This window comes from Acartia tonsa, chromosome 2, assembly GCF_053477335.1.
Source record: "Acartia tonsa isolate MP-2025a chromosome 2, ASM5347733v1, whole genome shotgun sequence".
NCBI classification, from domain to species: Eukaryota; Metazoa; Arthropoda; class Copepoda; order Calanoida; family Acartiidae; genus Acartia; species Acartia tonsa.
The window spans coordinates 47,417,927-47,435,307 of record NC_137261.1 but is presented as its reverse complement, the minus strand read 5'-3'; the positions used below and the strand labels follow the sequence as shown (position 1 = coordinate 47,435,307).

At 30.7% G+C, this 17,381-nt stretch overlaps 2 protein-coding genes across 2 annotated transcripts in view; both read left to right on the top strand.

The window, feature by feature from the left end:
• Nucleotides 1–17,381, top strand: part of LOC145312019 (uncharacterized) — a 201,150-nt gene continuing 183,769 nt past the window's right edge. The window contains exon 1 of the mRNA XM_080151106.1: nucleotides 1–11. The gene's annotated coding sequence lies outside the window, so the exon portion shown is untranslated. The remainder of the gene's footprint in view (nucleotides 12–17,381) is intronic.
• Nucleotides 16,443–17,381, top strand: part of LOC145312009 (uncharacterized) — a 35,934-nt gene continuing 34,995 nt past the window's right edge. Inside the window, exon 1 of the mRNA XM_080151094.1 lies at nucleotides 16,443–16,766. Within this exon, the coding sequence (XP_080007220.1) occupies nucleotides 16,660–16,766 (107 nt within the window). The 5' untranslated portion in view covers nucleotides 16,443–16,659. The remainder of the gene's footprint in view (nucleotides 16,767–17,381) is intronic.

The window sequence follows — 17,381 nt, the reverse complement described above, 5'->3', positions numbered from 1 at the left end:
ACAACAATAGAAAGTAATATGTAATATTATTAGGACACAATTAAGAAATAATAGTAAATAGTACTTAACTTCCATGCTAAAATTCAAGTGTCGATTATGGTGTTAAATTATGAAAATAAGATATATATTTTCAAGTCAAGGCAACCCCTTCAGGAAAAGAAAACAACGGCGATTTATTTTTTCTATTGTTCCAAAAACGAAGCAGCTTACAGTGTCCATCAAACAATGACGCCATACATTACAAATGACCTATGATATACATTTTAATTGACCAATGGTAGGCCAGCATGACGTATTGTTTTATAGGCACCATAAGCTGCTTCTCCACAAACTTCTCTCAGTTCCAGGGAGGGAGGGGACATTGGACTGTAAATTATACTGGTGACAAGAGTTGGCTCTGGATATATTTTAATAAATATATATAAATTGATTTATACATCATTGTTTAAACTTTTCAACCAACAAGTTCAATCCACCAAAGGGGAAATATTATTGATCATTATTGATGTGTTAATTAAATTTATTAGCCATTTTCTTATATCTTAAGATCCTCGATATCTTCAATATTTTTCTATAATTGCAATAAAGTAATATTTACTCTGCTTTAATTCTAGTCAATTTTCAGAAATGCTGATAATCAGGATTATATTAGGGAAATGTCTTCACTGCTAAACAGGTAAAACTAATTTCCATACAATTGCAGTTAGTACTTCCAGACAATGTACTTGCAAACAAAGGGTTGTTCGTTTAACAGTAACGTGAATCGTGCCATTAGGAGGGCGTAGTTCTCTCTAGACCCTCCTCCTGACAACCATCAAGAGGGAGAGGCGTTATTCCAACCCCTTAAATTTATGTTTTAAATAAAAATAAGACAAAAATTTAGAGAGGTTTATTCAGGAGTGATTTTTCTTGGATGGGTTAAGCTACTTTTCCAAAAATTAGAAAAGTAAAATGCTTTTTGTGACCCATATCTTAATTGATAAGGAATAAAATTATAATTAGCAAGATCTTTTATTGCAGACTGACTTGTCTTACCTATTTATACAAAGACGGAGGTTGCGCCTCTTGCATAGGGACTTTGTATTCAAAGCATTAAAAGCCTAAAACCACTCCAATCTAAAAAAAAATGAATAGCCTAAAACCTACCCAAGACCCATGTGAAGTCTCCCTGAAATGGAGGTTTAGTAGTTAATAAAAACTTAAGCTAAATACGTAAGAAACCTACTACTTTATATTATAGGATAGCCAATCCTTTTAAAGCATGTAATTATATATAAAAATGTGTGTTTTGTTATGATTGTGTATGTAAGTAGAGTCTAACAAGAATAGAACACAAAAAGAAAACAGATACAGAATGCAAAAAGAGACTATCTTTTTTAAAAAGTAGAAGGATGTGTGTCTGTCTATCTGTCTGAACCTATTGGGTATACTCTTCAGTGAATATACCTACTATTCCTGTGGTGGTTTTAAGCTATTTTCTTTGGGGTGGGACACCCCCACTTACAAAAATAACAAACAATCCCCCTACCCCAATTTTTTTTTATTGTAAACAAAAACAAAGAATGGGATGGGAAAATCCCTACTGCACCAAGAGGCTAGTTCTGAAAACGCTAGTAAGATAGAAAGTAACAGATACAGGCTAACATATATAAACTAAAAGATTTAGACTAACCGAAAAATTTAAATTATTGACATTATTAAGAATGGGAGAAACCTTGGATGCCAGAACATGTTTTGCGTGGTAGAAACTAAAAGAAAACGCAAGTAATGAAACATTAAAGCTCTTTTGCCGACACAATTCAACTAATAATCACCTTAATACACAGAATAGAACTAATTTATCACAAGAAATAAAGGAGAATCTTTATCAGGACGCAACAGGATGTGGGTTGGTTGTCTGTGGGGTGCTTGGATAAATGTAACATAGGATTTTATCGTGTTAAGATCTGTGTTATGATTAAGGTTTGTGAAAGAACAAGAGAGAGAGAGAGAGAGAGAGAGAGAGAGAGAGAGAGAGAGAGAGAGAGAGAGAGAGAGAGAGAGAGAGAGAGAGAGAGAGAGAGAGAGAGAGAGAGGAGAGATAGAGAGAGGAGAGAGAGAGAAAGAGAGAGAGAGAGAGAAAGAGAGAGAGAAAGAGAGAGAGAGAGAGAGGGAGACAGGAAGCAAAAGCAAAGGGAACAAGGATGACAACATCCATAAAAGCGAAGCTCTGAAACGGTAGGACAAACGGACATTTACACTTGTATAGTGTCAGTACTGAATAATCAGAATTTAAATGTATAAGAGTCGAAGCAAAATTGTAAGTAAATTTGATGAAAAACTGCTTGATAAAGAATAATCTTTAATAACATACTTACATTTTTAGAAACTTGAATATAGAGTTGCCTCGCTTATAATATTGTACTTTGCTGTCCCAGGAATCAGTATACCAAAAATCAGATCAATCGAATAATCAGATCACCTAAATTTGTTGTTAAAAAAGTAAAAAATCAACATGTTTAAAATGGACGTACGGACATTCTGATAATGATTATAGAGTTGTTACGCTTTCTAAATCGTACCTAACTCCTACAGGAATCATACTGCAAAATTTGAAATCGATAGGACAATTCTAACCTATTTAAATTAACAAAAAGAGCTATCTCTCTGTGACGGACGTACGGACGGACGGAGGGACCGACCCTAATCATAGAAAAGCTTCGCTTTTAAAAAAAGATAAAATATAATAGGAAAGTTGGAGCGCAAATTAAAGAGAAGAGAGAGATAGATCATAATAAAGAAAAATAGAGAAATATGAAGTTTAGGAGTGATGGACAGACAAAAGTAACTATAAAGTAGCTTTGCTTCTTAAAAAAAGAGAGAAGAGTGTTTTTTCCATATGTGTTTAGCACATAATGATATTTCATTAAACTGGCCAATTTAATACATTATACCACTTTAGGTACATGGATAAATGTAAATAGAAAGAAAGATATTATAGATAATAAGAAAGATATACATATAAATAGTTATAATATAAACAAGGATGACAACATCCATAAAAGCGAAGCACTGAAACGGTAGGACAAACGGACATTAAAACTTGTATAGTGTCAGAACTGAATAATCAGAATATAAATGTACAAGAGTCGAAGCAAAATTGTAAGTAAAATTGTTGAAAAACTGATTGATACAGAATAATGTTTATGGACATACTTACATTTTTAGGATTTGATTATAGAGTTACTTCAGTTATAATATTGTACTTTGTTGTCCCAGGAATCAGTATACCAAAAATCAGATCAATCGGATTATTAGATCACATAAAAATTTGTTGTTAAAAAAGTAAAAAAATCAACATGTTTAAAATGGACGTACGGACATTCTGGTAATAATTATAGAGTTGCTACGCTTTCTAAATCGTACCTAACTACTACAGGAATCACCATGCAAAGTTTGAAATCAATAGGACAATTCTAACAAGCCTAAATTAACGAAAAAAGCTATTCGTTACGGACGTACGGACGGACGTACGGACCGACCATAATTATAGGAAAGCTTCGCTTTTAAAAAATAAACAGAGAAATAATTAAGTAGATGAAAAAAGTTGCAACATCAAAAAAAAATTTAAAAAAACTCCCAAAAATAAAAGAATTAATTTTTAATCAATTTTTAGGTAATTCTAAAGTTTTATTAATTTTTTCCACGAATCATTGTGACCATATTTTTGTAGGGGTGTTTTAATAATAACATTAAAATAAAGTCTCTCATATTAAATTTGCAACAACAACAAAAATAATGTGGAAGATTTTTTAAGGAGTTAATACTTTATCTTTCGCATCGAGTGATAGACAGCTTTCCGCGGATATTAGATGAAACATTATAAGATTAAAACCAGTCAAAGGCCACGACTAACAAAACTAGTATTATTTAATACTTTTATGATTTTCATTTTAAAATTCGTGGAAAATTGTCTGTAATAAGATGCCATACATGATTTTTCAGTATGGCTAAGATATTGATCGGTTTTGAATCCTTTCTGGAAAATATGTAAAATATTTTAATAAGGGGATATCAAAAAATTTTGAGCATAGAAATAGCCTAACATTTTTGAAAATACCATTACATTTTCATATTTTAAAATGTTATTTTCAATGTATTGTTTTTGTGTGACATGGTGGGCACACTCAAAGCTTGAGAGCCTAACAACATTTTTGAACAAATTTTCAATATTTTGGCAAAATGATAAATTAATTAATTTCCTAATCTGAAAATTTAATCAACTGGAGGCAGCCTACCATGGATGGAGGAATAGGTAGTGAAAACTTTAATAGTTATTTATCGCATCGTATAATAAACAGTGTTCCGAGGATATAAAATTTACAATTATAAGATTAAAACCAGTTTTTTAGCCCCGAGATGTGGAATGCGCAGGCTAAAAAAATGGTTTTAATCTTATGTTTGTACATTTTTATATTCGTAGAAAGCTGGATATAATACGATGCGGTAAATAACTATTCCTTTATTTGTGATGCACTAATGTAGGTGGTTGTAGGTCAATTTCTTGTTATCTACCCCACTTGGTGTCCTTCTCAATGGAAACTCTGTTAATATTTTTTGTTTGAAAAAGTAAACTTATACATATTTACATATATCTATAAATGTATTGAGAATAGATTTATAAAACAGACTACCTGGATCCAGTGTTGGGGACCTTTAGCTTTCAGCTCTTTTGTAGCGACTTGGCTGTATTAATTTTCCCGAAGATATTGCCTGATATTCAAAGACCCAATTAAAAGTAGCACAGTGTCCACTGAATGGAAAACAACAGTAATTTAACCCCTTCCTTCGCTATTGTTTTACTTTAATCATTTATCAATAGTTTGTGATCTACTAATTAAGAGAAAAGTTCTCTTCTACATCTTTCTGTATTAATTGTTTGCTTTAACAAAGCTTTAAATCTACAAGTTTCCTTTTAATAAGTTTGATATAAAATTTATGAAAAGAAGAAGGGATGGGATCAGAGGAAAGGGAATAAACAAATAAGTGTAAAGAAAAGTATTTAAAAATTCAGAAAATTAAAATGAATTATCTTAGAGTAGAAGTTTTTTTGTTTGATAAACTACTGAACCTAATAAGTTCTATATTTTAGGAAAGCTTCACACAGGTCTCACAATGGTTTTAGACTATTTTATTATTCAAACCAAAAAAAATAAGTAGAGAGCCCTCTCTTGGGGAAATATCTCTACCTACTCTTTCGGTTATGCTTTTAAGGGAAGCTGTTTAATTGCATTAAGATGTTAGAACTTCTCATATCCTCTAGACCATAGGGACTAAGCAAATCCAAGCAAAAGTTATAATAAACCAGGGAGGGAGGGGGGGGGGGCATTGGACTGTCTAGTCAATTGTGGCCTTAAAAACCTTCGAGATTTAAATTAGATCTTGATCAAACTTTTTAACAAATAATTCTAATTTACAGAATTTTTTTAAATGTCCGCCGTTTGTTTGTCTCTTAGGGTATCAACCTACACCATTCTGTATTCCTGAATAATAAAGATGAAAAGTTTAGAAAGAGGCCCCGGGGGCAATTCAAATGTTTACCAACGACTTTGTTTTCTTATTTTCTCCATAGGGGGCCCTAAACAGTTTAGAACAATAGAGTTTCATAAAGAGTTAATAAACCTTATAATTGAATAGAATAAAATCAAGAACTGTAGAAGTTAATTTGAGAGTTTCTTAACAATTATAATTTTCTACAGATTTTCTTTTCATTAAAATATACTCTACAAATAAGATGATTTCTAGGAATAATTTTAAGAAAAATATTACAGTAAGACATTTACCTATCTTTTACCTGATATTATTAAGTTATTCTTCGAATAGATGTCTATGGAATCCGTTTTTTACATCATGCTGAGCTTTTTAGGGCAGAAATTGATATAAAATCAAATTAATCTAGGGTTAGTTTCTATAGAGATACTTAATAACTTGTTTATTAATTTCTAGTGGTTGCGCCCCTAGAGGGTTGTGATATCATCCCCAAAATAGTTATAAACCTTCCCAGGACCTATGAGAAGCAAAACTGTAAAGGAGAACCATATCGGTTCAGTGGTTAGCGAGATCCTTTAGAACAGACAGACAGGCAGAGAAAACCCTTAATAAAACTGCAAATTAAAATCTAGTATTTATAGTCAGATATTCTTTAAATCTGACTTACTTTCGAATAACTTTATGAAAAGCCTGAAAAATTAATTTGAAACTACTTGAAAACGAACAAATAACACCAAAGGTATCTGAAAATCATTTTTTAAAACATAAACGTGGCTAAAAAGCAGTATGGCTGCTTTGAATTAACATATGTCTTACATAAATAACAGCTGAGAAATTTTCTTTTTCACCAGAGCCGTACAGGCTGACTTACATACCAATGTAGTTTGAGAGTAGCTTAGCTTTTAATAAGAAAGCATTAAATCAATCAATAAACAGTTTTAACTTAAGTCAACATTAGTTATTTATTGCATCGAATTATAGACACTTGTCCGCGGATATTAAAGACCCTCGGGTATAACAAAACTGTAATAAATATAATGATTATTAATATAATATTGATAAGAAACTGGCTATAATACGAGACGATACATGATTATGGCTAAGCACCGGTTCAATCCAATGCATTTTAATTGGTTTCTAAACTATACTGGAAACAATTCTAATGTTTCTATACAACTTATTGACGTTATTTTACAAATATTTACTAATTTTCCATAAATGTCTTTCAATGTGCCCCCTATGATCTCTAAAACTTTCTCCGCTAAACTCCATAAACTCAATCTAAAATCTAATTAATAAACTAGTTTTCTTTGCAAATTTTGTCAGATTTTTGTTAATATTTTTAATATTTTTGCACAGGTTTGTTTCGTGCTTGATGCGCAGAGCTTTACAAATTGGTTGCGCCAGGCCTATAACATACATAATAGACGTCACTATAGAGTGTTCCTATCCTTTATTTCAAAGTTTAAATTAAAATTCAATTGAATAAACTCAAGATAAACATGGGGAAAACGCGATTTTATCGGCTGGTATTAAGAAAGACAACATACACTTTTGTTATGTTTTCTATCCAATTGCTGGACTTTACTAAATATATGCACAACATAGCTTTTTTAAGGATACCTCTGGAAGTTGAGTGTTTACTCTATCACGTAATTTAATCCATAATGGTAACGAGGAAAGATTTTTCATTTCAGCATCAAAATAGTTTCGAAAATTTGTGAAACTTTTTGTCAGCTTATCTAAATCTAAATAAAAACGAATACTTCTTGATATCATCAGTTGTTAAATTTTACTATTAAATAGCAGATAAATGTTTATAATGCATTATTTTAAATATTTAATTTCTTGAAGTATTTTCTTTGATCAATCTAATAGTTTGAGATAAAGTAAAATTAGGGGTCTCAGAGATGGGAATTTTAAGAGAAGGAGAGAGAGATAGAGAGAGACGTTCGAGGGAGTATTTGCACAATCTAAGATATTCAATTTACACAGAGGGGTCTCATAACTGGTGTAGCTACAATTTATTTAATAACAATACCTTCCAAAAAATAATTTCAAAAATTCTACTTAGCAAACTAGTAGCTTCGCCAACAGATCTATAGTATTGATGTATATACAGACAACTACATGTACATTCCTTCCTTTTTCAAAGACCTCTTTCGTCTGCTTCTAAATTATTTTCTGCTATTTGGCTGTGTTAATATAAGCGACATCATTGGTTGATTTTAAATGACCCTATAGAAAAGATTGTACAAGGCGGTTGCGATGGGGAGATACAGTTATTTAACAATTTTTCCCTCTAGTGTTTTACTCTAATGCTTCACCCCTACCTTTAAGGGGACTCATCCAAAGTTTTAAAAGGAATATTTAGTGTTGGGGGGATGTGACACCACTCCTAAATAACTTAAAATCATCCAGTGGCGTGCACAGCAAGTATCCAGCAAGTATATAGGGGGTAAAATAGTCGAAGGCAAGCAATTCCAATTTTCAAATTTAAGGGGTTGTTGACATCCCTCTACACCCCCTGCTGCATGCCGTACTGTAACCACCACCAGACCAGTTGGATTAATCCCTGGAAAGCAAGCGGATACCAATACTTTGTATTATAGATAGCTAGAATATAATTAATTGAGTAAGAGGAGTATTTCACCCAATAGAAAATAGCTCAAAACCATTAATGTTTTTATTTAAACCCTATTGGCTAGCAATCATAGAAAAATATTGTTCTTATATTACTATCATAAAAATGTAATCTAACTTTATGTTGTTAGCCCTTGATTTTGCATAGTGGTGGATATATTATCTGCCCATAGCTACATGTTATTTTCAATTTTATAATAGATATAGTGATAATATAGAGTAATAAAATATATTAGATATATTATCTACTCCTAGCTACATGCTATTTTAAATTTTATAATAGATATAGTAATAATATAGAGTAACATAAATATATTAGATATATCATCTAATTTTATAATAGATATAGTAATACTATAGAGTAATATAAATATATTAGATATATTATCTACTCCTAGCTACATGTTATTTTCAATTTTATAATAGATATAGTGATAATATAGAGTAATAAAATATATTAGATATATTATCTACTCCTAGCTACATGCTATTTTAAATTTTATAATAGATATAGTAATAATATAGAGTAACATAAATATATTAGATATATCATCTACTTCTAGCTACATGCTATTTTAAATTTTATAATAGATATAGTAATAATATAGAGTAACATAAATATATTAGATATATCATCTACTTCTAGCTACATGCTATTTTCAATTTTATAATAGATATAGTAATAATATAGAGTAACATAAATATATTAGATATATCATCTACTCTTAGCTACATGCTATTTTCAATTTTATAATAGATATAGTAATAATATAGAGTAACATAAATATATTAGATATATCATCTACTTCTAGCTACATGCTATTTTCAATTTTATAATAGATATAGTAATAATATAGAGTAACATAAATATCTTAGATATATCATCTACTCTTAGCTACATGCTATTTTCAATTTTATAATAGATATAGTAATAATATAGAGTAACATAAATATATTAGATATATCATCTACTCTTAGCTACATGCTATTTTAAATTTTATAATAGATATAGTAATAATATAGAGTAATATTATTAAATTAGATATTTCATCCTTGTGGATATACATCTATAAATTATTACATCTATTGCTGGTCTAATATTAGATAATGTATATCTATACAGACAGGTATACAGATGTAGAGATAGGTATACACAAACAAATAAACACATTTCCAGTATGACTTTGAGACTGATAAATATCCCCTGGATTAGAACCGGTTCTAAGCCTTACTGGATAATCATGAATAGCATCGTATTACAGACAATTTTAAAAAATTAATTACAGTTTTATTTGCCCGGGGCTGAGAAAACTATTTTTGATTCCATTTTTTTTTCCTTTTAATATCCGCGGAACGTTGACTATAATACTATGCGATAAAAAATAATATTTATTATTGGGAATTTCTATCCCAATTGCTGCCTGTATGAAAATCAGTTTAAGAGACATCATACCAATTTTGGGAGTAAGAACAAAAATTTTTTTCACGAAATGATGGAGATTTTTTCAGCGCCATATCCTGTTAGCAAAACCATGTGAGATGCTAGAGAATTTGCCCTAAGTTTTGCAGTGCGGCTTCGAAACCGATTGATATCCACTGGATTAGAACCGGTTCTCCATCATACTGAAAAATAATGTAAAGCATCGTATTACAGAAATTTTCAACGAATATAGAAATAAAAAAAACATAACATTATAAGATCGACGGAAAGCTAAGGGTGAAACAATTACAGTGGTAATTTTCCATAAGTTTTATGTATTGTGTTAATTAAAAAATGCATTTTTCTTGTTTTTTTTAAAGCGAAATGAATTAAGTGGGTAACTAATATCCACTTCTCAAAATACCACAAAACTTGCCACAGACTAACAATAAGTTTATATCAAAAAAAAAAATGTATCAACCTGTAAAAACTTGACGAGGTCTTTATCTAATTACGTTTCTAATAAGTTTGTCTAAAAAAATCAATAGTGTCAACATCTAAAAATGGTTTTAGCGCATTTTTCTTATGATCAAATCTTCTACCCTTTGCATGAATGGAGGGAGTAATTTGGTTGACATATGGCCCTCAACTTTAAATGTTCTAGTACATGACACCAATAGTATCTGTATAAATTTTTATTTCTATATCTCAACTTTGAAGCGTTTTGCAGCCATTCTTGCAAAGGGTAGAAGATTTGATCATAAGAAAAATGCGCAAACCAGTTTTAGATGTTGACACCTTAGTTTAGATTTTTTTTAATTTACTGTACTTTTTAAATAAAAACTGAAATATTATTTTGCTTTTCTATAAATTGTTATAAAAAAGAAGAGAATAAGCCATTAATCATTAAATTCTGATAACAATAAGTAGGGTAAAATTGCTTTAAAAAAAGTTCTCATAAAAAAAAACACACTGTATATATTTCAAAAACATAAGTTTTCATTCTCAATCGTCCTGTAAAGGAAAAAACACAAATCAGTAAATAATACATAAAAAAAGTCTATTTTTGAAAAATCTGAATAAATGAATTGTAGAGATACATCGCATCTTTATAAAAGGTTATGTAATTTAAAATGCTGTTAAAATCAAATTTTGATAATTTATATTAATAAAAACATACCTATAAACCTTTTTGACATTTTAAACATATTTACACTCCCGCTACATTTCTATTTATGGTCTAGCAGCAGACCAATACAAAACAAACAAAAAAAAACAGCTGAAAGAAAGGGTTGAAGATTTTAAATGGGCGTAGCAATAGGGGATTGTAGTGTGGTTGTTATTTTCATTATTTTTTAAATATATTAATAATATTAATATATTTTTAATATCCAAATATAAATGGTGTACAAATATTGTAATTGTTATCTGTTATAATCCGAAGAAAAATGAACAATATTCAAATGCATTTAAAACTAAAATATCTCTAAATCCATCACGTGCATCTTAGCCATTCTTAGTTTGAGTCCGATACTTAAAATTATATAGTATTAATCATTTCTTATATTATATACCTTAATTCGGCTAACTTTTTAAAGTATTGGACTGTCATGTAAACTAAACTGGGAAGATCGCTAATAAATACTTTTTATATAAATGAGGGTTAAGAAAACATATGAATATATTTTGATATGTTTTAAGTATTAAACTTCATGTGACAGGAAGTGTAAATAAACTGATAATATAGCGAATATTCAACTTTATAAAGTTATGGACTTGGCTTTATAAAAAAAATCAATTTTTAAGTATTGGACTCTGATGTGACATGAAGTGCATAGAACTGATGGGATGACTAATATTTCAAATCTTCAAAGATTGATTGTTATTTAAAAGTTTAGATTCACTTGTTTTTGGGTATAGAGTACCACTTTATAATATCTAAATGATATTTATACCAAATTCTACTTTAAAATCTTCTCTATTGAGGATTGGTATAAGAGTTATGTGGAGCAAACTGTTTTGGCTAATAAAACAGAATCAACCGAGGCGTATTTTCTCAAAGTGCTTAGTTGAGCATAGAAACCTTCCTCGCCCCTTATTTTTTAGTTACATTGACAATAGGAGGGGGAATGTATAAAAATATACCACCTTTTTTAATTCTTTTAAAATATAAGTGGGGGATTAAGTGTTCGACTGGAACTTTGAGGGAAGGCCAAGCAATCAGATAGAAATATTATAATTAAGATTTTAGCAACATTAACACAAGAAACAAAACTAAAAATTAGACAAAAGATTAAATCATATTTTTACCTAACCTATGAAAGAAGAATTGGTTAGTTTATACATAAAACAATGGATAAAACTTGGATCGAGATTTTCATGTTCTCCTCTTCCACCCCCATTACCCCATACCCTCCTCTCCTATTGGGTGAACAAACTAACCAATAAATGAGGTCCATATTAGCATGTTAAATTGACGACATTTTTCCCCTGTCAATATATCCACATATATTGTCACACAACCTTCTTCTCGCAGCCAATAAAAATTCCATGAGGAAGTGTTGACCTATCTAAATGATATCTTGATGCGGGGGGCTTTTAGCTAAAGTTCTCTAAGTAAATAAATAGTATGCCTTTTTTCTCATTTTTTTCATTCTTAAAGACGTAGCATTTCTACAATTAAATAATACTCTTACAATCCTTTTGAGATATTTATTTATACCTGAAGGTTTAATACTTATGTAATAATAATTATGAGAAAGAGGGGGGCAATTTTGATGGGGATGACCTACCACCTTCTAACATGCTTTAAAATCATTTCTCAAAGTAAACTAAACTTCGCTGTAAAGGTGAACTTAATTGAATTAGTGGTATGGATAAAATTAAAATGAAAATAAATAGTAATAGAACTATTTTTAAAACATCTTCTAATGTATAATTTAGTGTTTCGATGATTCGCTTTCACGAGTGTAGTCATACTTGTTACAAAGTCGAATATACTAGCCCCTTGATTTTTATATTTCAGTCCTGTAAGAAATAAAATTAAAAAGCTTTTCTAATTATTGTTGATTTCAATCTTAATAACTAAAATCTTTTACATTAAAGTAATTATGAATTCCTTTATATGCATTTATGCAAAATTGAATATGTATATTTGTTAGCAGGGAGGGAGGGGATATTAGGCTGTTAATTTCCCTAGTCCCCAAAGTTTTCTTATTCGTTGGCATAGCAACTTTGGCGGCTTTAACTGTAATTCGATTGGTTGGGTTATTAAGAGTGTCCAAACGTTTCAACCACCAATTGTAAAGGGGTAATTTTGTGTATTATCATTTGGATATACATCAGTTTATCAGCCATTGTCTTATCCCTTTAGATCCCTGATTTGTTAGTATGCAAAGTGTTCAACAGTTGATGATGAATGGAATGCCATTTACTATGTTTTTATTTGTTTCTTTACTTGATAATATTTCTTTATCGCATCGTATTATAGACAGCTTTACGCGGATATTGACATACAAAATTTTTTAATTAAATCAGATTTTATTAGATTCGAAAAGAAAATGAAAACTGATTTCTGCCTTTTCTCTAATAAACTTTTATCTGAATTTATTTTTTTTCCTATTATTTTTTTTTGGGGGGGGGGCAATCATCCCTTTATACCCTCCCCCCGCCACCCCCCCTTGGACGTTCTTGCACAAAATCTCTCTCTTTCTCTTTTTTACTCTTATGCCGTCTTTTTCTCTTTTCCTCTTATATTTTCTCATCCATGTTTTCTTATTGTTATCAGGTCATAAAAATTACAATTTACAATCAACAAAAAGTTTAATAATTCTTAAGCAGTGGATCTACCATCCTCTCTGTAAGGTGTAATCGAAGTTTAAAACCTAAAATAACTTTAAAAAAACTTAAAAAGGAAACACAAATTTTAAATTTTAAGAAAGCTAGTTATACTTTAAAGGAACAGAATAACTTAAAAAAGTAAAATGTACAAGTATCAAATTTTGAATATCACTGCGGCCTGTCGGGGCTAACAGTAATAAAACTGGTTTTTATCTTATATTTTTAATTTTCATATCCGTAGAAAGCTGTCTATGATAGGATGCAATAAACAACTAATATGTTCTAATACTGGCCTAACGATTTCAAACTTGGAATGATTATTCTTGCATTAGTTAGGTACAATATAGAAAGCGTAACAACTCAAGTATAATTACAAGAAAGTGCGTATGTCCATATTTTAAGTGTTTAAAAACAATAATTTATAATTTAAACATTCTATAAACGTAATTTTTGGAATATGATTAAGTCTTACAATTGTTAAAATTTATTCTTTAACTCTTACAGACCCCCCCCCCCTTTCTAGTTTTTTCAATGTCATTTTTTGTAGGTAAGATAGATAGCTGTGACTTCATGACTTTTTAAGTTTAGTAATTATACGTTGGAAAGAGTTGATTTTATAAGGATATCTGGTCTGTGCCGGTCGTGGTGTCCGGTCAAAGTCGGTTAGGTAGCACCAAAATTAGAAAAAAATTCTAAATAAATCATAATTTCTACATTATGACTTTTGTGTAAAAGGTAGAGACCTAAATTTTTTTTGATGAATACTTAGATATCAATGAACATCTGAGAAAAGTAGTGTTATGACCGATTGACCGTTTGACCGCTCCCTGGCCGATTTTATGGCCGATTTTTTGTCCATCTTTTACTATAGACATATATCATGAATATCGTGGTTTCTATTACAGCTAGAGACCTACCTATACATTTTTTGTAAATCCTTGAGCAATAATGATCTTCCGTGAATAGTAAAGTCATGACCGTTTGACCACTCCTTGATCGATTTTTGACCGATTTTCTATTTCCTATCTGTAATTTTGCCGTTCGTAAGCTGCCAGCTGCCGAATTTAAAAACAGCTCTAGACCAGCCAAATTTTTATCTAGTCTTTTATTGTGATAAGAAACAGATAAAAATATTAATTGGCGCCGCCAACCGCCATTTACCGCCGTAACCGCCGAAAATGGCGGTTTCCGTTATTTGCCGTTTTTCGGCGATGGTGAGAAAAAGTATTTTTTTTGTTATGAAAAACAAAAGTTCGTTCTAAAATTGATTATCCTAGCTTTAAAATTGGCCGCTCTACAGCTTTTTTAATATTTAGCGGCTGGCCGCTAAAAAGCGGCTAAGGAGCGGTCTGACCGCTATGACTAAAAAAAGTAATTTTTTCTAAAAATACACATGAACGTCTCCATCTGTCTCTACCCCGATCTATTAAGGTGGGAATTGGGGCCCGATCTGTATGGATTAAGTCTAAAGTAATACACGTTTGTCTGACTTTTTTATTTTTATGCTTCAATTTTATGGATGTTATCATCCTTGTTGAAACATGATTTTTTATTCACTTTTCCTATATCAAATTTGTTTAAAAATGTAAATTTTGCTTGTAGCTAAATTGGGCAGTCTATGTTTTTTAGAGGGAGAAAGAAAGAGAGAGAGGGTGAGAGAGAAAGAGAAAGGGAGGGGAAGAGAGATAGAAGTCTAATCTCGTATAATTCTAAATTTTAAAAATGCAGATTTAAGCATGATTATAGACGATATTTGAGTTCTGGATAGAAAGATGAAAGTATAGAAAAAAGATAGATGTACATTGATTTGAAATAATATCATCTACTAGCGGCTACGCCCCCAAGACATCTAGGATCACTTGATGTGGAAAGTTGGTAAGAAAACCCTGCCTCGCCCATTTTTTTTTTTTTGGGGGGGGGGTTAAGGGTCTATTTCTCAGCCTCCCCAAAAATAGTTAAAAACCTTCATTGGTCATATAAGTAACTTCAGCGTAAAACTTATATCTGTTCAGTGGTTTTAGGTCTGATTTTCATTGATCTTTAACTTAAATTTAGGCAATTTCATAAAAAATACTAATTTACATTTTTTATGTTTATATGTATGCTTGTCTATGTATTGGATTTACTATTACTTAGATTCTATACCAGATTACCATGTACTAATAAAGTGAAACTCGTAGCTGGCTAAATAAAAATACCCCTTTTTCTACTGGATGAACAAACAAACCAATAAATATTAGCAACCTAGAGATTGACGACTTTTTTTCACTGTCATAATATCCACAAATCTTTACATCCATTTTTATGTATCTTTGTATCTATCTAATGTTTAGCTCTTGTAATTGCAACTATTTACATAGTGTGAGCGTATTATAACCAACATAATACATGTGTGCGCGCGCGGTTACGTGTGTGTGTGTGTTTAAGTTTAAGTTAAGTGCGTTCATGTGCACTAATCTATTTAATTTACTCTCTCCCACCCTTTTTTATGCTCCGTCTATCTATCTACTAAACTTCAACCAATTTACCCCTTTTAAAATGATATATCTCTGCCCCTTTTATCAGTTAATATCCCCATTACCATCCCATGCCCTGCGCTCTTCTCTCCCCAAGCACACACGCTCACACAATTGATTAATACAATTTGCTCAAGTTTCTTTGCTGCCATTGGCAGAGACGCCAAGGTTTCGCGGATTTTCAACACTTTTGTCGACCAATCAGCGTGCGGTATTCACTAATCCTATTAAGCTTCACGCTCCACTTGCTTTCCCCCACAACGCCACCCTTTACCATCCTACTTCTCCTTGATTTTACTTATCTTCAGCGGCAAATTTGGCGGCAAGTGGACGGACCAGTACGCCAAATGCCGGCTGAACCACGGCGGCCTGCAAACCGGTACGGGCATTAGTATATGTCACTTGGCAGTAAATTGGGAAAGGCTAAAAGGGGACGGGGTAGTTGTAGAGTTAAATATACACACTTACATACACCCACCCACACACACAGGCACAGTGCACTGCGGACCTTAAATCAAATTAGGGGTTTCTTACTTGTTTAGAGTTAACAGTCGAGGAAAGAACAGATTTGTGAAACATCAATACTAATTCACAGTGAAGTTATTATATATAAAAAACATAATTAAATCAATAATAAAAAAAGACAATTTACAATAGAAATTTTTTTTAAAATATGTGTATTTAAAACTATAAAAAATTTAGTGAAAAATTATGGTTATACGGCTAGCTGACCCGTCCAGAATTTTCGGGTACCAGGACCATTACTCCCAACCAACAGATTTGTCAACTAAGAAACATAATAACGAAGAACAAATGACGTAAGCATGAATATTTTCTTTTTATTGATATTTAGATAAAGCTTATTTATCGCATTGTATTATAGACAGCTTTTTGCAGATATTAAAATGAAAAATTATAAGATTAAAACCAGTTTATTAAGAAGGGGTTCCTTAATCTTATGATTTTTATTTTAATATTTGTTGAAAATTGTCTATGATACAATGCTATACATGATTTTTCAGTATGGCTGAGAACCGGTCCTAATCCAGTGGATTTTATTGATTTATATACTAGAAGTCTTATTTCAAAACAGATATTTTAGTAGATAGCGATATCTTATTTAAATTTAATTTCTGACCTTATTAGATATTTTATTTATATGTTATATTTTTATGCATGTTTTTTTTAATAGAATATAGAAAATTTAGGTATAGAAAAAATGCATCTTTAGGTTATAAATGTCTAAAAAAATTATAGAGAATTTAAAATTTTTAAAAAGCTAAAAAAATCCTATATGTATTCTTTTACCAACTAAGAGGAATAGATAGTACAATGGGGATTAATTATGAATCCCCATAATCTTTTTATTCAGCATTTCTTAGCACTTTATAATTGTGGCTATTAAAAGTTGAAGAATATTTTTTGTGATTTTT